General features: G+C 37.2%; 5 protein-coding genes across 19 annotated transcripts in view; 4 read left to right on the top strand and 1 right to left on the bottom strand.

The window, feature by feature from the left end:
* Positions 1-457: 457 nt before the first annotated feature.
* Positions 458-2757, top strand: Spt-I (serine palmitoyltransferase subunit I). Its single transcript, XM_018026649.2, has 2 exons — positions 458-1782; positions 1853-2757. The coding sequence occupies exons 1-2, from the start codon at positions 870-872 to the stop codon at positions 2386-2388; spliced, it is 1449 nt and encodes a 482-aa protein (XP_017882138.1). The 5' UTR covers positions 458-869; the 3' UTR covers positions 2389-2757.
* A 110-nt stretch (positions 2758-2867) lies between these two features.
* On the top strand, positions 2868-4881 carry RpLP0 (ribosomal protein LP0). The gene is made up of 5 exons (XM_018026532.2): positions 2868-2934; positions 3400-3493; positions 3569-3979; positions 4059-4403; positions 4645-4881. Exons 2-5 carry the CDS (start codon positions 3440-3442, stop codon positions 4786-4788), a joined length of 954 nt encoding a protein of 317 aa, XP_017882021.1. The 5' UTR covers positions 2868-2934; positions 3400-3439; the 3' UTR covers positions 4789-4881.
* A 12-nt stretch (positions 4882-4893) lies between these two features.
* On the top strand, positions 4894-9265 carry Gclc (glutamate--cysteine ligase). 3 transcript variants are annotated; one of them, XM_026814490.1, is made up of 10 exons: positions 4894-5370; positions 5449-5547; positions 6502-6611; positions 6717-6902; positions 6979-7151; positions 7216-7430; positions 7538-7906; positions 7987-8337; positions 8416-8597; positions 8689-9265. In XM_026814490.1, exons 4-10 carry the CDS (start codon positions 6757-6759, stop codon positions 8855-8857), a joined length of 1605 nt encoding a protein of 534 aa, XP_026670291.1. In that variant the 5' UTR covers positions 4894-5370; positions 5449-5547; positions 6502-6611; positions 6717-6756; the 3' UTR covers positions 8858-9265. The 3 variants fall into 3 exon arrangements, with proteins under 3 accessions (XP_026670291.1, XP_017882020.1, XP_026670290.1); XM_018026531.2 differs by having other exon boundaries at positions 5449-6009; XM_026814489.1 differs by lacking the exon at positions 4894-5370 and having other exon boundaries at positions 5377-6009.
* A 44-nt stretch (positions 9266-9309) lies between these two features.
* Mpv17 (Mitochondrial inner membrane protein MPV17) lies at positions 9310-10883 on the bottom strand. 3 transcript variants are annotated; one of them, XM_018026533.2, is made up of 5 exons: positions 10820-10883; positions 10327-10748; positions 10128-10243; positions 9706-9927; positions 9310-9602 (listed from the first exon to the last, which is right to left on the bottom strand). In XM_018026533.2, the coding sequence occupies exons 2-5, from the start codon at positions 10415-10417 to the stop codon at positions 9462-9464; spliced, it is 570 nt and encodes a 189-aa protein (XP_017882022.1). In that variant the 5' UTR covers positions 10418-10748; positions 10820-10883; the 3' UTR covers positions 9310-9461. The 3 variants fall into 3 exon arrangements, with proteins under 3 accessions (XP_017882022.1, XP_017882023.1, XP_026670297.1); XM_018026534.2 differs by having other exon boundaries at positions 10617-10748; XM_026814496.1 differs by having other exon boundaries at positions 10828-10861.
* Nhe3 (Na[+]/H[+] hydrogen exchanger 3) overlaps positions 10877-21298 on the top strand; it is a 12717-nt gene continuing 2295 nt past the window's right edge. Inside the window, exons 1-13 of one of the 11 annotated variants that reach the window (XM_018026516.2) lie at positions 10877-11196; positions 11684-11910; positions 12002-12079; positions 12154-12230; positions 12509-12715; positions 12805-13055; positions 13132-13334; positions 13415-13680; positions 13757-13808; positions 14990-15046; positions 15945-16133; positions 16206-16382; positions 19690-21014. In XM_018026516.2, coding sequence (XP_017882005.1) covers positions 10953-11196; positions 11684-11910; positions 12002-12079; positions 12154-12230; positions 12509-12715; positions 12805-13055; positions 13132-13334; positions 13415-13680; positions 13757-13808; positions 14990-15046; positions 15945-16133; positions 16206-16382; positions 19690-19779 — 2118 coding nt within the window. In that variant the 5' untranslated portion in view covers positions 10877-10952 and the 3' untranslated portion in view covers positions 19780-21014. Of the gene's footprint in view, positions 11197-11683; positions 11911-12001; positions 12080-12153; positions 12231-12508; positions 12716-12804; positions 13056-13131; positions 13335-13414; positions 13681-13756; positions 13809-14989; positions 15047-15929; positions 16134-16205; positions 17393-17492; positions 19544-19689; positions 21015-21298 lie in introns of those variants that run through there. The other 10 variants (XM_026814483.1, XM_026814486.1, XM_026814488.1 and 7 more) reach the window with 10 other exon arrangements.

The following is a 21298-nucleotide window of genomic DNA, read 5'->3' as shown; positions in this document are numbered from 1 at the left end:
ACAACTGGGGCGTTTGCCGGATACCGGAAGTACTACCCTTGCTATTGTGCGAGTTTCGAGCTACATATTGCACATGCGCTTGTACGTTCAAACTCGTGGCGTATCCGTAAAATCAGAAAAAAATATATTTCAGATTTCGCGCCATCGTTCCGCAATTATAACTGCGATACGTTATTAATAAGAATGAAAGAATCGGATACAAAATAAGCATTCCGAATTATTATTGTACTACATACGATGCGCTTTAAATTAGACGAAATGTTCGCAAAGGCAAAGAAATACTAGTGTAAGAGTACTAGTTGGAATACTTACGTGAAATAAACGCATCGCGAACAAGTGCCTATATACCGGCTGTAGTTACACGAGAGTACAGGGATTTCATTGAACGCCGGTATGTCACGGCCATGGATTGCTGAAATTTAAAATGACACCATCCTCAGCTCTACGATTCTTTGGAGAATAAAATATATTATGGCACACGAATAGTGTATTGACGTGCAAATTTTGTAATTGAAACTTGAAACCTGAACTTCACTGTTCCTCAACGCACGGCACGATGATCTATTTTACTACTGCCATCTGGATTTGATTCGGTTCCTCGAAAAAAGTGACCACTATCGTTCGATGAGTCACAATTTTAGCTAAATTTTTAACAGTAATTATTATCATGCGGTATAAAGTTTCGTAATAATTTGACACGTCGACCTAATTTCAAAACACGATCATTGGCACTGGGAATTTACGTATTCATTTAAAAAAGTGATTTTTCATTCAACTGTCTAACTGCAATCGTGTTCTACATTACAACGTCTGCATTATGAAGTAATCAAGGTCATTAACAAACGATAAAATAAAATACGGGACATCGTATGACCGTCGAAATGAACACAAAATTTACATTTATTCAGCCTGTGGACATTCTGAGAAGCATACCCCAGTATCATATATTTCTAGAGGCATGCTTGGCTCTTTGGTTCGTTTGGTTTATTGGTAGAAAGTATTTTGGCAATCATAGAAAGATACCATCCGAAGAAGAAGTCGAGAGGAAGCTCGCAGAATGGAGACCCGAACCGCTTATAAATAATCCACAGACGAATCACCCGTCTTTAAACCCAAGATCTGTCACATCGAGAGCTGGGAAGAGAATAGTGGTAGATGGAAAGGATTGTTTGAACTTAGGTACGCACAATTACCTAGGTTTAACAGAAAACAGTGAAATAGAGAGAAATGCGATAGCAGCGGTGAGAAAATACGGAGTTGGCTCTTGTGGCCCACGTGGATTCTATGGTACCGTCGACGTTCATCTTGAACTGGAAGAACGCTTAGCAGATTATACAGATACAGAAGAAGCAGTCGTATATTCGTACGGATTCAGCACTATTGCATCTGCGATTGCAGCCTACTGCAAACGTAAAGATCTTATATTCGTAGATGAAAACGTGAATTTTGCTATACAAAAAGGACTGGACGCGACCAAGGCTAACATCAACTACTTTAAGCATAACGATGTGAACGATCTCTCTGATTTATTAAAGAAACAAGCAGAGCTTGACGAAAGAAATCCTAAGAGGGCAGCTAGAACTAAACGTTTCTTAATAGTAGAGGGCATTTATATGAACACTGGATGCATCTGTCCGTTGCCAGAATTGGTTGCACTTTGCAGAAAATATAAACTAAGAATATTTGTCGACGAATCGATATCGTTCGGAACTCTTGGTGAACATGGAAAAGGTGTTACTGAACACTTCGGAGTTCCCAGACACGAAATTGACATGATCATGGGTAAACCATTTCGTTTACGTCAATAATAAACTCTTTTTATTATTATACATTGGCATGTTGTACTTTGCAGGATCTCTAGATTGGGCAATAGGATCTATCGGTGGTTTTTGCGTGGGTACGTCGTTCGTTATTGAACACCAACGTCTGTCTGGACTCGGTTATTGTTTCTCCGCATCTTTACCACCACTTTTAACAGCTGCAGCTATCACTTCCTTAGAGATCATGAAAAATAATCCTGAGATATTTAAGTCGTTGAAAGACAATTGCCTAGCCATGAACGATGGACTTCGGAAGATTCATTGCCTGGAGTGTTCGAGTTTTCCAGAATCCCCAGTGAAACACGTGTACTTGAAGAATAGAATGAATCGTGCCACGGAACAAGAGCTGCTTTCCAGTATCTCTGACAGATGTATTGAAAATAATTTAGCAGTCATAACTCCGGTCTACTTGGAAGTAGAAAAAAACTTACCCAGGCCTAGCCTCAGACTTTGCATTTCTGCGGTTCTCGACAAAGACGACATCGATTTTGCATTGAACGTGTTAAAAAACTGCGCTGAACAAGTCTTGTCAGCACGGATCGAAATGAATCAAGAGATTTTCAAGTAGTACTTTCAGATCGAGACAGACACACTTTGTATTTAATTTTCGTTCACTAGTCAATGTATAATTATTTATATATTGTCTGGTTAAACAGAGATCAAACTTCGATCATCAAAGCAAAGTATTTTGTTGCCTATGTAGAGATTATATTTTACTTGATGCCATGCCATTGTGATAATCAACTGTTTACACATGTCAGAGATCGTCTTAGAAACACTTGTTGCATTTACGATACAAAGTTTTATTATATTTATTGCATTTATTAAGAATAAGATGTAAAATGTATACCGCAAAATGTGCTTGGGAAGCATATGTTTTAAATAAATTGTACATGTCCCGATTTAAAAAATTAATAAATTATTTTTGAACTGTTCACTTCCAAGTATTTTCATTTATCCTCTCACAACTAATTAATAAAATGAATAGTTTTAAATATTTTCGCGGCTGGACGTTTATATCTCTGAAGCACATCCGCTTTATTCGTATAATAGAATTTAAATATGGCGGAACTTCCTCCTTCTTCTACACACTGTACCCGTAAACTTTGCCAAGGTGAGGGAAGCTTGTCTCAACGTTTCTGTAATAAAACTACGATTTATCTGGTTTCTATTTGCAACAATTACTTTACGGCACTGTTCTCGTCACGGTACGACATTAAGAACGCGGAGAATAAATAGGATTTTTATTTTTTCACATAAATAAGAATTTGCCAGGTTACCGTTCCACGTGCTCGTAACTGAGACGATTGAAATTTACGAATGCAATAATATCCGTGTCTTAAACACATGCTCGGAACATTCGTTTTCTTATGAGGCTTTTATTTTTTAACGAAATGATGATAAAACAAAGCGTCTGATAATTCGAGCACCGCACAGACGCTAGAAATAGTGGAACCCATCTGTGTGCGAATTATAAGATTATACATTGCACGCGTGCAGTCTGACTCAGTTTTTGTAGGGAAGATTTTATAACATCGGCGGTGAATCGGATTTTGATCAGTTTAAATCATTTTTTCAGTCCTTAAATTGTATCATACTGTCCCTGCGCACACGTCAAGATGGGCAGGGAGGACAAGGCAACGTGGAAATCCAATTACTTTACGAAACTCGTTGTAAGTATATATTTCGATATATATATTTTATGAAAATGTCTAGACACGCTTGTAACTGTGCGATGTTTTTTATAGCAACTGTTGGATGACTTTCCCAAGTGCTTCATCGTGGGTGCTGACAATGTCGGTTCCAAACAAATGCAACAAATACGCATGTCTCTCCGCGGTAACGCCGTAGTATTAATGGGAAAGAATACTATGATGAGAAAAGCGATCCGCGGACACATTGAGCGGAACGCGGCGCTTGAAAAGCTCCTTCCGCATATTCGTGGAAACGTTGGCTTCGTCTTTACTCGCGGAGATCTGATCGAAGTGAGAGACAAGCTCTTGGAGAACAAGGTCAGAGCACCAGCCAGAGCAGGTGCTATTGCACCATTGAGCGTAATTATTCCTGCTCAGAACACTGGTCTCGGACCTGAGAAGACATCCTTCTTCCAAGCTCTGAGCATTCCTACCAAGATTTCCAAGGGTACCATCGAAATTATTGTGAGCAAACGAGTCGCTTCAAATATGTAGTTCCTTTCTCGAACAATTCGAAAATCTAATGCGCGTTATTACGTTTCAGAACGATGTACACATTTTGAAACCAGGTGACAAAGTAGGTGCTTCCGAAGCCACTCTCCTCAACATGTTGAACATCTCTCCGTTTTCGTACGGTTTAATCGTCGAACAAGTATACGATTCTGGCACTATCTTCGCGCCAGAAATTCTAGACATCAAACCGGAAGATCTCCGGGAGAAGTTCATGGCCGGAGTCGCAAACCTTGCTGCCGTTTGCCTAGCCATCGGCTATCCTACGATAGCGAGCGCTCCTCACAGCATTGCCAATGGATTCAAGAATCTATTGGCGATTGCTGCAGTCACCGAGGTCGAATTCCGTGAAGCGGCTACGATCAAGGAGTACATCAAGGTTAGTATCTATTACATGCTTATTAGCGTCGTAATAACGGTCTATTTTGAATAATGACATGATGAACATCTTGTCTGAGAATTCTACGTGATAGTGCCGGAACTAGAAATAGTGGAACCCACCGGTACTGTAGAATTTTTGTCGAGAAAAGCGTATAAACGCAGTCTGATAGAACACGTCGCTCTCCTCGTTTACGTGAAACGAACGTACCTCGTGCGAACTGAATATGGTACTTTTACAGGACCCGAGCAAGTTTGCTGCCGCAGTTACCGTTGCTGCACCAGCTGCGGCTGCTGCCGAAGCACCTGCTGCCGAGAAGAAGGAAGAGAAGAAAGAGGAATCCGAGTCCGAAGACGAGGATATGGGATTCGGTCTCTTCGATTAAAACGTATACCGTTACGTGATGTGATTACGTAATGTTAACGAACCAGACCTTCGAAGGTGTTCAAAACGTTGGAATAAAAAAAATGATTTCTGACATGTGTTCTGTGAATCCAGCCCCGTCCCTTGTTATTTTCCTATTTTCCTGTGTAGTTTCATCATTTTATATCACATAATATAGGCGATTATCTACGTGATATAACTGATACTGAATTGTCACTCGATATCATTGATAAAATTTGAAAAACTGTGGTGCAATAATCTAGACGAATAATTGTTAAATTGTCTATTCGGCGAAAGAAGTTATATAAGTTCTTGTCCGATGATTAAACTATACGAAAGTATGGGGAACGTAAAGGTATGAACTCGTCTCGTGTAACTGCGAAGTTTAAGTATACGGTTCTAATGTGTGCATGCAATAATCGGTAATGATGCATGATTTGTAAATAATAGGTATACGTCTAGGCAAAATCGGCGGACGCGACTATTCTGCACTTAAAAAATGTCACTACTCATCTGTGCACTATCAGTGAAAGAATTAAATAAAAACCAAGTATATCGCTTAAACTGATCCCAACGATTACATGTATGTTACCTTTCTGACATTAGATATATACTTGTAAAGAAAACAATGATTACTTGTGTAAATACGCGGTTACTCAAGTTTCAGCGATACGCGCAAACATGACTTGACAGTATTTTAAGCTGATATCTCCGAGCCTCTAAACGCTTGTTACTCGGAAGTTGCGGTAGGAGGGTATAGGTATGATTATCTTGTATTTATAAACCATCGAAAGTGACGGGATAGTTCGTACAAGACTCAGAACTGCTCAGAGCCAGAGGATCGTGGTGTGGTTAATGTACTTGCATTTGTACGACGCGTGAATGGTGTTGTGCTTTATTTCACTTGATTACACTGTAGAATTTTGATCATCTAGTTAAATTGTGCCTCGGTGCAACTCGGCTCAAATCGGATTCAGTCGATACCGTCGATACTGCGCGAATTCTGTTTCAAGCATTAAATTTTTGAAAAAAGGAAGAGCTACTCAATAATTTAAGATCGACCTGTACAACCATGGGTTTATTATCCGAGGGCAGCCCTTTAGATTGGGAAAAAACGAAGGATCTTGCTGATCACGTTCGAAAACATGGGATTATTCAATTTATTAACCTGTATAAGAGACTCAGAGACCGCCAGGGTGATATACTCAAATGGGGCGATGAGGTAATGTTCATTTCTCAGTTTCCTACATCTTACACAACATTCGTAAATTCACCGTGCAATGTCACGCGAAATTAAGTTAAGATAGACTCTATAGCAGAGAGTTCTGCGTGCCTCTGTTGCACAACGTTTAATTGCTATAAAGAAAATGTTCACGTTCCTTAATGACCACAATTAATCTTTAACTCTACAAAGATCAACCTTCTACGCTTCTCTAGATTATTTATAGTATAATTTTAATATTATTTGCTATCTATATATAAGTTTCCTGCTCGGGGTTACATGGCATTCTTGATAAGATTATTGATTGAAGCAATAAATGTTGCAGGCAATTGTAGCTCTTGGAACTATTACAAGATACGACCTTGAATTTTCTCCACCTATAACTTAGAGCTAAGCCTGACTCAGCTTAGGTTTAAATCCAACCTTAGCGACCATTTTAATATTCCTGATAAAAGACTTTTAATTCCTAATAAATCATTGATTTCAAAACAGGTGGAATACGTACTCGTTAAGTTTGATGATGAAGCAAAAACTGCGAAACTTAGTTTAAGAGCTGCCGATATACTACAGGTCTTAAATGAGAAAGAACAAAGTGATCCAGAGTAAGCCTCTTCCTTTCGGAAAAGAATTTAATCCCAAATCTATTTTGTAGTACATATGTCTATATTTCATGTTAAAACGCGTTTAACGATATCACTTTTCCACAGCAATATTAAATCGTTATGGAGACCCGAATATGGTGCTTACATGTTGGAGGGAACACCGGGGAAACCGTACGGTGGTCTATTGGTCCACTTTAATATTGTCGAAGCTAACATGAGATACAGAAGGCAAGAAGCGTCCAAGTTACTTGGACCTAATGAAGTTTTAATGTCTTTAACCAATTTCCCAAGGTGTGTAAATTTGTGTGTACATTGGAACATCGTTCGTCAGATACGTATCGACAGTATGTGAAATATATTTTTATAGAACAGGGGCACAAGATTTCACTGATCCTCCCACGCGCTCCACTCCTGACGACGGGGCAGCGAGAAGTTTATTTTTCCCAGACGAAGCTATTTATCCAGGTCATCCACGATTTAAAACATTGACGAGAAACATAAGGAAACGACGCGGTGAAAAAGTTGCCATAAACATTCCTAGTAAGCATTCGCTTTACCCCTGCTCGTGTCTCTGAACCTTGACACGAGATCCATCTGTTTACAGTTTACAAAGATGAAAATGTACCAAGACCGTTCAAAGAAGATTTCAGTAATCTGGTCGACGACGAATCAAATTATGCTGCACAAGAAGATCACATTTACATGGACGCTATGGGTTTTGGGATGGGTTGTTGCTGTCTACAGCTGACTTTCCAGGCTTGTAACATACAAGAAGCGAGGACGTTGTACGACCAGTTAGCACCGTTGTGTCCGATAATGGTCAGTAACTCTTAAGAGAATAATTATACTTCGACAAACTCTGACGGCCTGGAATTAGCACATACTTTCGCGTATACTTTACAGAATAATTGTTTAACATTCGACAGTTGGCTCTAACTGCTGCCAGCCCGTTTTACCGAGGATATATAAGCGACGTCGATTGTCGATGGAACGTGATATCTTGTTCTGTTGACTGCAGAACGCGGGAGGAACGTGGCCTAAAGCCTCTGAAGGAAAACAAATTTAGAATAAGTAAATCTAGATACGATTCCATCGATTCGTACCTCAGCGAACAAGGAGAGAAATACAACGATGTGCCTTTGACGTACGACGATGAAATATATAAACAGCTCTTAGACAATGGAATTGATAAATTACTCGCGCAACACGTAGCACATTTATTCATCAGGGACACCGTATCTCTGTTTTCTGAGAAAATAAATCAAAACGATGCGGAGGATACCGATCACTTCGAAGTAACTATCGTCGTTATTACTAATCGTGACCGTAAAAATAGGACTTCGTACGATGCGAACACATAAATCGATCGTTTCAGAATATACAATCGACGAATTGGCAAACGATGCGATTTAAGCCACCGCCACCGAATTCCTCTATAGGGTGGCGAGTGGAATTCCGTCCGTGCGAGGTTCAGATCACTGATTTCGAGAACGCTGCAATTGTCTGTTTCATCGTTCTTTTGACAAGGGTCATTTTGAGCTACAAGCTGAACCTTTTGATACCTATTAGTAAGGTCGACAAAAACATGGCCCGGGCTCAAAGAAGGAACGCCGTCGTAGCAGAGAAATTTTGGTTCCGCCGAGACATTACATCGGATGCGAAACAGCAAGATGATGGACAACCAGAATATACCGAGTTCACTGTTAACGAAATCATCAATGGAAAGGTATCACGACGCCTCTTTTTCAGGAGCGAAGCAAATCGATGGAGTATAAACGAACTTAAAGGTATTGTTTTATTTCAGGACGGAGTCTTTCCTGGTTTAATACCGTTAGTGAATTCGTATTTAGCAAGCATGGACGTAGATGCTGATACTCACTGTACTGTACAAGGATACATGAAATTAATCCAAAAGAGAGCCTCTGGCGAGTTACTAACGACTGCCGCATGGTTGAGGAAGGAAGTTCTTTCACACCCAGAGTACAAGTAAGCACTCCTTTTCGGACAGACGCGTAACATTTTTAAAAACGTTTGAAACATTTTCCCACATCTTTAACTCTACGTTTCATTGATACAGACAGGATTCCGTAATAACGCAACGCATCAACTACGATTTGTTAAAAAAAGTACAGAAGATCGTATCTAACGAAATATCGTGTCCGGAATTACTTGGGACGTGTATATCGTCCAAGACTAATGAAACTATACCTGCGGCAGTGGCAAAAGCAGAGAATATCTCGCTATGAGACGTTGCTGTTGACGTCGACGAGCTTAAATAGATCGTAATTAGTTTGAAACTAATTCTTATTTATTTTAGTACGCTTCAGATGTTGTTGTACGTACTTTACTACACTTAAACTTGTGTGTTCAAAAACTATGGTTCAGTGGTCGGAAAAGAAGAAAAATAACATTCCATGAATTAATTTTGTAAAAACACGATATCTGTCTTAACGACGAAGGAACCGATCATGATACAGTTTATTCATACGATTAAACACGAATCATTGAAGGAGCGTACATTCTGTCCTTTTAAGATCGGAAGTTGTAGCTAGCAGGTAAACGAGTAGCTTTCTCAGATCAAATGCATTTTACATTGTCTTGTTTTTTTTATAACTTTCAAATTTTTTTGTAATCTAAGTAAAACCGGAACATTATGTTTAATGTGACATGCTTTTTACACTATAATGTCATTGTTGTGTTTCACGTTACAATACTATATTGTTTATTTAGTGATAGACATAATTCTGTAACTCTCATTTTCGAGCCACGTTGGTATTCGGAAAGTATAAAATTTACAAGTAATAACATTCGTATTTGAAAAGCATATATTTTTATAGGTTTGCATTTTCATTATATTACCAATCTTTCTGTTCCTAAACTTGTCCTGTAGCAGATGTAAGTGTTCCAAAACAGAGCTACTACTTGTACTACTAGAACCTGATATTGTAGACTTACGACATAAAAGTTAATTAACTGTACCATAGGCCAAAGCTGAAACAATGTCGGATTCACCAGTTGTTCTCTTACGAAACTAGTTAAATATGTGTAGTACAAGTTGAGTAGTAAATTGCCAATTTATATTAATCTGTATTACCTTATAATTATTCTTTAAAATATCGGGATACTCGTTGCGCAGCTTCACTTTTAATTGTTCTAAATCGTTCCCTTGTAAAATGCCGATTGTCGACAGTAAAACTGCCAAGAAAGAGGGTGCGAAAAGCAGCTGATCGCAGCACACCTTCTTTAACACTACGAGTCCTCCTTTCGAACCGATACGTTTGTCTAATATTCCATACCAGGTTCTCAAAGTAGGTCCCTGCCACATGATTTACGTAAGCTGTACGCAACAATCATTACGCGATCTTACGCAACAATATGTATCGTGCATGTCATTAAATGGCGTATTTAACAAGATGTTGGCGTAATTGTTAATGATTTCAATGAACGGGGATGATACGTCGAACAATTGGAAATGGAGATTTTAAGCACATTTGCATCGGCAGCTTTTTTACTTACAGCTACAAAAAATCCAATACTCCCAAACTGTGCTGTCCTTACAAAATCTAAATCCTTCCATTGTCGTCGTTCAACTACGTTTTGCGCGATCTGATCTCCAAGTGCCATTAAAGTGCCTGTCCAAATTATTATTATTTTACATTATGTGAAAGATCACAGATTCTCGGCATTTTCGAAGCATCTGTATCTATTTGTTTACCAGCTTGCACCGCTTGAGTAATTAACGGATATTTCGATAATAATTTCCGATACGATTTGGTAATATTCCAAAAACTTGTAGAGAATGACATTTTGTTCGAAAAATTTTCATAAAGATCTATCAGAATTTTATGTTAAGTTACTCATTAAATTCACATGCATTATCCGTCTTTGACTTAATTCCGATTATTCCAAACGAGTACCCTTACGGTCAACGCATTTTATGGTTCTTATGTTAAAAACACACGTGATTAGTATATTTTGACCACGTTATGTGTCCGTTTGACATACGCGAAAAATGAACGTAGTGGGTAACACGATCATAAGCACGTGGATTTATCCGTTTACAAAGGATTTGTAATCCATGAAACTCTATACCAGTCGTAGAGCATATACTACTGTTCCGCACTGTTCCTCAATGACCTGAAGACATAGATTTTATCAGGATAATCGCGTATGGCTATATAAATGTTATAAACTATAAAACGTCATACCGTCGTACCGTCGCAACGTCGCACCAACCATGGTCGGTCGTCGCAGTCGCACCGTCGCACCGTCGAGTATTGTTAGTAATATGCGTGTATTGACCCATGCGCACTACAACTGTCAGAGAGTCAGAGAGTAAAGATGGCAATGAGAGGTGGCAGAGGAATCCTTTTCCTCGGAATTTCGTGTATTTTCTTATTAAAATTGTGTAATGGAGCCGCGACAGACATTGAATTAGACGCGAAAGCACAGTTATTACATAGGCTCGATAGTTTGAATCTGTTATTGTACACATTTTTACTAATATTAACTGTTTTAACAATATGGACATTTAAGCACCGTCGTCTTAGGTTCCTCCATGAAACTGGTCTAGCTGTCATTTACGGTAAGTCGTCTGCTATCATTCACTTTTTACATTAACTAGACATGATTGCATATTGAGTAGATTTCGATCCCGATCGTTGTTTATAACGATAGCTTTTCATTTCGCCTATACGTGTACAGGTTTATACGTTTTATATATACCTGTCCGATATCTATCCATTTAGGAAAACGCATTGTATAATATCCTTTTTATATGCTATTAAAACTTAATTGCCGATGTTATCGACAAGATTATATGCGATTAACGCGTGAAATGAAAGTACATATTTAACTTGCATCTATTACAAGACAAGTCGAATACTTTGTATCAGGTATGGAATTTTGATCAATGCTTTTAGATGATTAATGTCTCTGTTTGAACTAGTACGAAAGTATCTATGTATACATACAAAGAAGTTTGAACATTACATGTCACGTTGTACATCCGTACGCAGTTTCGAAAATTTACGTTAAGGACAGACGTGATTACATGTAATGGTATCTTTTAGGATTAATTATTGGAGCAATAATTCGTTATGGCTTCACGTCGAGTAGTACCATTCTCCACATGCCCGTTGTGCCAGACAACAGCAGTAAATATAATCAATCAGTTCCTCCAGACACGTTATGGCTACGTTTTCCAGAAGACAAAGGAGGTGGCATCATCAAGAATAAAACGTTCGCTTATTCCTTCAGAGGAGAGATTTATAAGCAGGATAACGAGATAGACTTGAAGGTAATGGTCGTTCTCGATATCAGTAGCAGTCGTTTGTATTGTCAAAGTAAAACTGAATCATGAATAAAAGGGCACAAAAACATTTTAACAGGCTACTTTCGATCCTGAGATATTTTTCAATATTATTCTGCCACCGATCATATTTCACGCTGGGTACAGTTTGAAACGAGTAAGTAACATCACGCTGTGATGAACAATCGAGATCTACGTACGGTCACGTTACGTTTCTGTTGTCTGTTTCAGAAATACTTCTTTAGAAATTTGGGAGCAATTCTTATGTATGCTTTAATTGGTACATCTATATCAGCTTTTGTTATTGGGTAAGTTATTAATAAGGAGGAATCTGTTATGTACATGAGTGTAACCAGTAGGAATATAATTTCTCGTGACGATAATCGGTCATTTCTTTCGTAGCTTTTGCGTGAAATGTTTGTCGTGATAATTCTGCGTCCATAGGTCAGTTAGATTGAACGTATCTGTCACTTTCCTCACAGGCTGTAGATAAAATGAAATATTCCTTGTAACACGAGGACATACTTTTTTTCTTTAATCAAACGTTCGTTTTGTGTATATATACGTCGTCTCCTTTTCCTTCCAGAGCTTTGATGTATGCCTTTGTACGATTACTACCGCATCATTCTGATTTTACATTTTTGGATACTTTATATTTTGGTGCATTAATATCTCCCACGGATCCACTGACAATAATTTCTATTTTCAATGATTTACACGTAGATGTAAATTTATATGCTTTAGTATTTGGAGAAAGTGTATTAAATGACGCTGTTGCGATTGTACTTAGTGGGTATGTATACGAAAATACGTATCGATGATTTTCACGCGTAATTTTAATTAAATGCGTATACGATTTGTTGTACATATGTTTCGTTACAGTGCCATACAGAATTATGGGGAACGTTATCAGTCGCAGTCAGGCGAATTCGAAACCGTAGCATTTTTCCAAGCGTTCGGCGATTTCGTTGGAATATTCAGCTTGTCTCTGTTCATTGGTGCCACCATGGGCTGTATCACTGCTTTGTTAACTAAATTTACTAGGGTCAGAGATTTTCCTCTTCTTGAATCGGCATTGTTCGTTCTGATGTCTTACAGTACCTTCTTAATTGCCGAAGCATCCGACCTCACAGGTAACGTCCCGTTACAGCATTTAAAAATCTCAATTACATCCAATTTCATCGCTCCATAACAATTGTTTAAACACAGGTGTAGTCGCTGTCTTGTTCTGCGGCATATGTCAAGCACATTACACGTATAACAATTTAAGTCCGGATTCACGTCAACGGACGAAACAATTGTTCGAACTTTTAAACTTTTTAGCTGAGAACTTCATATTCAGCTATATCGGTGTTTCGATGTTCACTTTCCCGAAACATCACTTCGATCCAGGATTCATTTTCGCAGGATTCGTATCCTTATATCGTACTATAGAAATTATCGTTTTACGACTCGCGTGTCTTTGGTAAGATCCTTAACCACCCTGTCGTAGCTTTGCGCGTTGTTAGGTCGCGCAGCTAACGTGTATCCGTTGTCTTTTATATTGAACCTAGCTCGTAAGCCGAAGATATCGTTGAACTATCAACACATGTTGTTCTTTGCTGGCTTACGAGGAGCTATGAGTTTTGCTCTGGCTATTAGGAACACTGTCTCTGATGCTCGTCAAGCCATGCTAACGACGACGAGCCTGATCGTAATTCTAACGGTCATCTTCCAAGGCGGAGCGACGACCCAGTTTTTGAGCTGGTTTAATATACCGTACGTGTGAATCAACTCTTACAGTCATCTCTTTTTTTACACCTCGTTTATCGAAACCGATCGTTTCCTTCTGCAGAGTCGGGGTAGACGAAGAGATAGAAGGATTGTCACACAATGGGATGCGAAGTGTAAGTGTCACGAATTTGTCACGAATCAGTGTACTGTCACTAGTTTTCTTCTTACAGAAATAATATAACCATTAACACACTGTGTGTGTTCGATTTCTTATGTACCATAGACGTAGAATATTTAGTAACATGCAGTAACAACTTTGAACGAGAACGTGAATAGATGTTAAAATTTAGCTTAGCTTACTAATTACTAATACAGGATTTGGTAATACGATCCAACGATCTTTTACTTTGCAAGATCGTCGGATTTTGTTTCTCTCTTTTTAATGAAAGAGCGTCGGATCTATGCACCGGCTCCTGTATTTGTTTCAAATGAATGTGATTGTTATACATATTGTTTTATAGATTCGCTGGAGGTGCACATAATTTTTGTCATGTTGCTTATTAACATAGACTGAATTTGTTATTTTTATTTATTTATTATGCATACGTGCTACAGTGTGTAAACGATGAACGAATAATCTTTGAATGGTGTACTCACCGTCGTTGAAGTTGAGAGTGTTCAAAAGCAAAATTTTAATAAGGTCAGCCTCATTGGACAATTTATTTCTGAATATCAGAAAGCATCTCTATACACAAAAGCATAACGCTTGAAGGAATATTGATTTTTATTTTTTTTTATTGATCCCATCTCGTGTATACATGTTTATATATGTCTTCAAATTTTAATTGGAAACACGAGTTAAGTAGAGACTGTTTAGACCATCGATTTCCTCGGTTCTTTGTTCGTATTATGTACGTAGACGATTCTCTGACGTACGTAAAGTATTCGAAGTAGCCGAGTGTAATGTTTCCTTAGAAACAAAGCAAGTGTATTTACGCATGAAAGCTTCGAGGTTGATCTCATACCTCTGTACTCTTTGTCCTTCACTCCCACACGTAATTATTCCAACTACTGCGGTGCACCTTTTTAACGTCACGTAATAACGGTCGATGAAAGATTCTGAGAGAGACGTCTTCTAGTTTCACTTACAAAATAACACCGGATCATTCACGCACAGAAATAACAAAGATCATCGTACAGTTTGCACCGAAATTGAATTTGCTGGGTAATCTAGCATGTCTCCTTACGTTGTAACAGCATTGACGAAACTGTTTTGTTTGATCTTAAATACTTACGCTTAACAATTGATCTAGAGAGAAAAGAATACTGGAATTTAACGTACTAATGTTAATAGTCCGGTGGCGAAGGTGGCTTTGGAGATCTGGACATGCGTAGGGAGAGAAGTCCGCCGGTACGTTTTCATATTAATTCCAGAATTGAGTTATGCTATTTATGTGGTCACGAGAAATCCATTTCACAAATGTCTTGTCTAAGAGATCCATACGATTCTATAGTTTTTTGTAGTATACATTTAGTTGTTTGTTACGCAGCCATGCGATGATGATTTTCGTACATTCCAAGTAGTGCCATACGAGTTGCTTTCTGTCGTTAGTACAGAGATAGAATTGAATTTTAAGATAGGAACCGCATCGATCAACATTGTCTTATTAAAATATTTGCAATGACCACTAATTATCGCACCGTGACAATACTTTAATTCATCCTCTGTTTTCTCGGAGGAGCGATGAAGATGTTCCTGGTTTTCTCGTTTGAACGTTTCAAGTGTATCTCTCTAATACATATGTGTATACAATAATTTTATTGAACGAGCAGCTCTATTTAATCAAACGTTCTGCCAAGTTTAACATTTTGATAGTAATATCGCTTGGATGTGCGTCTATTTAAGTTATTTTATTTATTTCCATGAGTTGCCAACTGCATGCGCTTTGACATTTGTTTTTGTATCATTTTTGTTATCCATTCTGTATGTTGATGACTAGTAGTGTACAAAATATTTATATCCATCTTAACAACGTATATTTAAATGGAAACACGATTAACAAGGTATACCGATACACATGACGATGGACGATCAAGCATGTATTTTAATACCTAATAATAACTCGGAATTTATAAATTAAAATGATTACGCAGGAGAAACATGCATACACATTTCGATTTGTTCAGTTAATTATTTTAATTATCTTTTGTGAGCGTAATGTCCTAATGAATAATTTAAAGAGGCATCATTATCATACAGGATGGATAATCATAATATCCTTCACGTTTCACAGTATAATTCTATGCAGGATGGAGCACTGCCAGGCAGTGGCACGAAACCTAATGAAAAAGCGTTACTCGCTAGAATCTGGGGTGACTTCGATACGCGGTACATGAAGCCGCTGTTGACCCATTCCAGGCCTACGTTGTTGGAAACATTGCCAGTCTGTTGCACTCCTTTAGCCAGGATCCTGACGACGACGCAACAAATGACGCAGGTAATTGAGAACGTTGTTCGACTGCGTCGGTTATAGGCTTCTGGATGTCTAACGTCATGGACGCTGTTCCAGGATGAAGGCGTTAGAAAAGCGGATTCAGATTCTGATTTTTGCCTCGAAGATCGTGAATTAGAGCGGCGAAGGACTAGTATTCAACCGGTGAGTTTTCATCAACCTAATCTCAATTACACTATTAATCCGTGCTATCAGCCTAACAGCACAGACGCCACTAATCCAGACGAACCTTACGTAATCCTTAATTTACACAGAAGGTAGAAGTACTGGATATACGGACATAGAAATTTTGTATAAATATTTGCGTGGGAGAAAAAACGATATTTCTTACATCGGTATGAACGAACTTTCGTATCATTTGTACTTAATTTTTCGTGTAATCACAGTTTGAACATTGTTCCAAATTATCTGTCTGTCGTACCACTTACATAAACGAAAGGAGGAAAACACTTGTACAACATAGCCTTTCCATTTTATATGAAAGCAATACCAAGTTCCGGCGTTACGTGGTGTCTCTTAGTGTCTCGAGCTTCTTGTGGCCATCAGCAGTTACAAAAATTTCACTTGTCGACTATGCCTTACTAACTTATAAGTAACTCGCTTGTGCTAAACTCTTTCATATAAAATGTACAGAATATGCATGGAAATCTTATTTTTCTTCACTAAAGGTGTACAGTGATACGCGTACGGAAGATCACATGAATCTTTTCTTCTTTTGCAAACTATTTTGTAGTGTACGTTGAATTTGACTGTGAGAAGAATGTAACGGTATATAAAGTGGAATACTATTGTGTATCACTGTAACGTTTAGGATTTACGGTTCATTAACGATACTGACGGTGTCTTGTTACACTGGCAAAACAATCGGTTAGTCATGAAATATACTGAACTTGAAATGCTGTTGTACGGGCATGAGTTTATTATACGTACATAGTCTTCTTACCAAAGTTATTTTACGAGATGCAAAAGAGAAAATGTATGCAACTGTTCTAGTCGTTAAATTACCTGTAATATACGCATTAAGAATCAATGGATTAGGATTCATTTGAAGATCAGTGTGTGTGTAACGCTATACTTTGACATTTTCTCCTTCACGTAATCTACCTGGATTAAGTGTGAAAAATTCTTATTCCGTTCTATATATATATATATATGTGTATGTGTTTCGTTTCATTCGAAAATTATGTTTAATGTCTGATGTTCTACAAACGAGGTTTTCAAATATAATTTATCGTTAATTTACACGTTGAGAGTTTGTGTTCTTCATCAAATTTATATACTCTTTATCAACGTAGAGCGATCTCTTTAGTCTACATTTGATCGCGCTCTTAACGATTTTTTTAGAGAAAAAGAAATGATGATGATGATGATGATGATGATGATGATGATGAGGACCTAAGAATCATTGGAATGGAAGGATTTATTCCATTAAGAACGTTGTAACGAGACAGAAGCCATTGAAAATAATGTTTTGTGAAGGTTATTTTTAAATACTTTGTACAATATTTGGGGGTAGGAGAAACGATAAAGAAATAGTTACTTCTGTATATACTGAAACGTCTTAATGATACCTTTAATTTGTTTGTACTTATTGATGTTAAACGAAATTCCTGTCGAACGTTCCTGTACTCTGAAACGATCTTTTATTACTTCATTTCTTTTTGTTTCTGGCGCACATTTATTTAAAAACGACATCTCTTAATTCGTGTCAACGATCACGATCGATGTTGTCTAAAATTGTTACGTTTAGTACGTGCTTCTCTTAAATGTTAGAAATAAGTTGAAGTAATACAATATTATGCAACGAGAATAATTGTGCTGTAGGTACTTATAAATTATCGATGTGATGTGTTTTTAATGTAAATGCAACGTACACATTAACAACAGATTTCAAAGGTACACGTAGCGTGATTTTTTTGAAAGTATTAATGTAAGTAGGGTAAAGAATTTCCTGAATCTTTCATTTGTACCAAGAATTTATACGAAATTATCGATCGTAAAATATATTGTAATTGAACATTAAACATAATTTTCAGCGTTCAGTCAATTGTTCTCAAACTATTCTCAGTATGTTCCATTAAAAAATTCTTTTTATTATATTCCGTTCACGGACGAAACGTTACGCTGCAGTCTCTCTTTAGTTTATTTGTACACAGATATGCTGGAGAAGGACCTGATTTGTGTCTATCACTTACAATGGATGTTATTGCATGCTGCCTGAGAAACCAAATTACCATTCAAGGCATTCATTTTCACGTCGAACATGCTCTTTATAAATTGCCGCTTGCACACTATTTATGCCTACTGTAGAAACACTTAGAAACAATTCTTTACACCCGCTTTTCATACATTATTTACAGATCCCCCTCTATGCGATTACACTCACCTCTTAATATTTAATTCTTGGTGTATTGTTCACATAGCACTGCGTATGATTTTATGCACATGTGCTCGAGTTCATTTAATGCGTGTATATAAAAAAGAAAAATGTTCAAGTGTTACGGCACTCTGTGTAAAACAGGATAAATTGACGTTAAACTACTGTGCAATCGGCAAACGATCTTTTCCACTGAACGAGCAACGTTTTATGTCTATTATAATTTTATAAAAGCAAGCGCTTATTTTGATTACGTATTATCAATCGTACTGTACATATTCTTTTATATTTATTTAATTATTAGTCTGTATCGCTTATTTGTATTTGGTTTCTCCACAGACACATGTAAGGGGCTCTCCAAACAGAACTCATTTATAGAAGTGAATGTATAATACAGTTTATTAAGTTGTATACATTTTTGGGAATTTGGCTCGAATTATTTTAAGCATCCAGCGGTATCCTCGTTACTATCCAATATGCCATAAATGTTTATAATTACTTAACATTAACACACGTTGCTTCACACAAATCTTAATTCAGTATGTTTAATTTATAACATTTATAATTTTCTCTGTCGAAGAGAATGTTAATTTCGTCAAATACGTTGCGATCAACGTCTCGCAATCAGATGACATTGAGTCAGAAAATTTGAGCATATGCAACATACGTATAAGTATGAAATTGCTGGTGTCGAATATTACGGTATTATTGTTGTACTATAATTTCTATAAATGTTCTTTATATTTTTCTGCTATTTACTTTTTTTCGGAAATATTGTTTAATATTTTGGATAACGAAAGACATTGGCAACAAAAGGTCGAATGTAAGTATTGTATCAAGAATCAAATAATAAGGAGCAGGCGAGATAACGTGTCTGTGCTGATTAAAAAAAAACAGTATTGTCGTGTAGAATAATCCAAGAAGCCGCCTTCTCCTTATTCGTTGATCCATTCGTTTCAAGTACGACACTTGTACGTAGGAATAAATTATGCTTCAAATACATTAGTTATAAATACGATCCTTGTATGATTATATCTGATTCTGTCAGAATTACCCAGGGATCTTGGACATACGTAAAATTGATAATAATTGTATTCGGTATACTAAATAATGTGTGAGGATCTGAAGACAGATTCTTTATGTATTTAATACTTTGTGGGGCAGCTGGGAACTGTGATGGGAGAAGTTAGTCCGGGACCACTACCATTGAACACACGAGTCGCCTTGCCAGGTCTGGTCGGCAAACATTTATAGAGACTAATTAATATTGGTAAACCAGGCGTTGTCGTTTTATGTGTAATGTTACATGTGCAACTGATAAATGTATACATTTGAGAAGCTTCTATGTGCCGACTATAAAATCTAATACGTACCGTCTGTTTCGAATAATATTTGGAGAACGAATATTTTCATTTAATTCGTAATTCGATAATTTAACAATGTCAGTCTTTTCAGTAATGTACGTATTACATTTATTAGTTACAAGGCTTCGTTATATTAAAAGACAAATGGTAAACGTTATGTATAATTTTTACTTGATTTAACGGAGGTCCTGGCTCGTCGTAGTCATTATATATATAGAAAGATCTTCAATTATTCTATGCTACATTGAAATATGACAATGCGATACATATATTATATAATTGCATTATGCATTCGAAATATAGTCCACCATTCGTAATGAGAGGCAGCGCGGAAGGGAATTGGAAAGCAGACTCGGTCAGAAATTCTATATTTGTAAAGACGTGTTACACATGGAAATAGAATAACGATATTGAAGATCCTTGCAGTAACTTTACGACAATAAATTGTAATGCTGACTTAAAGCTCTTTCAACGTTTTAAAATTTCGTGTTCGAGTAGATATATGTTCAGTATAATAGAATCGATCGACGTTTTCATATTGGATGTGTCTCGCGGTGATTTAAAATTGTACTTGTTAAATCATTTGGACGGGAAACTCTTAATTTCGCTGTTCAGCAAGTTGATTTTGCTGGAATATATAATCATATTTGTATCGAAGGTGCAGGACACTTGTGCTAATACACGAATGTATGTATACCATTTACATAGATAATTTGTATTTGCATTTAGACGTGGAAACGATATAAATTTTAGTATGCAGTGAAAGTAGACTAAAACCTAGTGCCAAAGTTCACAGAAACCACGGTATGAAATGGCTACAAGAAAAAGCTTCGAAATTCTTTGGATGACACAGGATCACAGTATTTATTTCAATAAAGCTGCAAAAGGATACACTATCGAGAACATGGGAATTAAATAAAATGGTATTGTCTTCTAAACTTAACTCAGTTATTTTTTAAAGTTCCGCGATAGTGTCGCGGAATGCATGGCTCGTCGAATAATCACTGATATACAATTGACCACGTACTATTAAGGAGTGTATATGATGTACGAATATGTTCAAATATGATTTATTACCAGTAACGCGTAAAACATGAAATATAAAAGCGAAAATGGAAAAAGAGATACGTGAAATCTTATTTTAGATGTTGGCTGTGAACACTTGACAAAAATATCTGAATACGTAGTTCAAACCTTATAGGACGATTACGAGCAACACGACACGTTGAAAAACTATGTCTGCGATACGTCTACGCAATTCTTTCTAGATTTATTTATATTTAAATTAGTAAATTATTTTAGCTACGCGAAAACCGATTACTGATTGACTTTCAACAATTAACAAGCAGGATTCTAGCACGTGGCAATTACAGATGTTCTTTTCTATACGTTAGTGAATCAAACGATAT

Source organism: Ceratina calcarata, unplaced genomic scaffold, assembly GCF_001652005.2.
Source record: "Ceratina calcarata isolate Rehan_Ccalc_2016 unplaced genomic scaffold, ASM165200v1 scaffold39.2, whole genome shotgun sequence".
In the NCBI taxonomy this organism is placed as follows: domain Eukaryota; kingdom Metazoa; phylum Arthropoda; class Insecta; order Hymenoptera; family Apidae; genus Ceratina; species Ceratina calcarata.
This window is presented reverse-complemented; position numbering and strand designations above follow the sequence as displayed.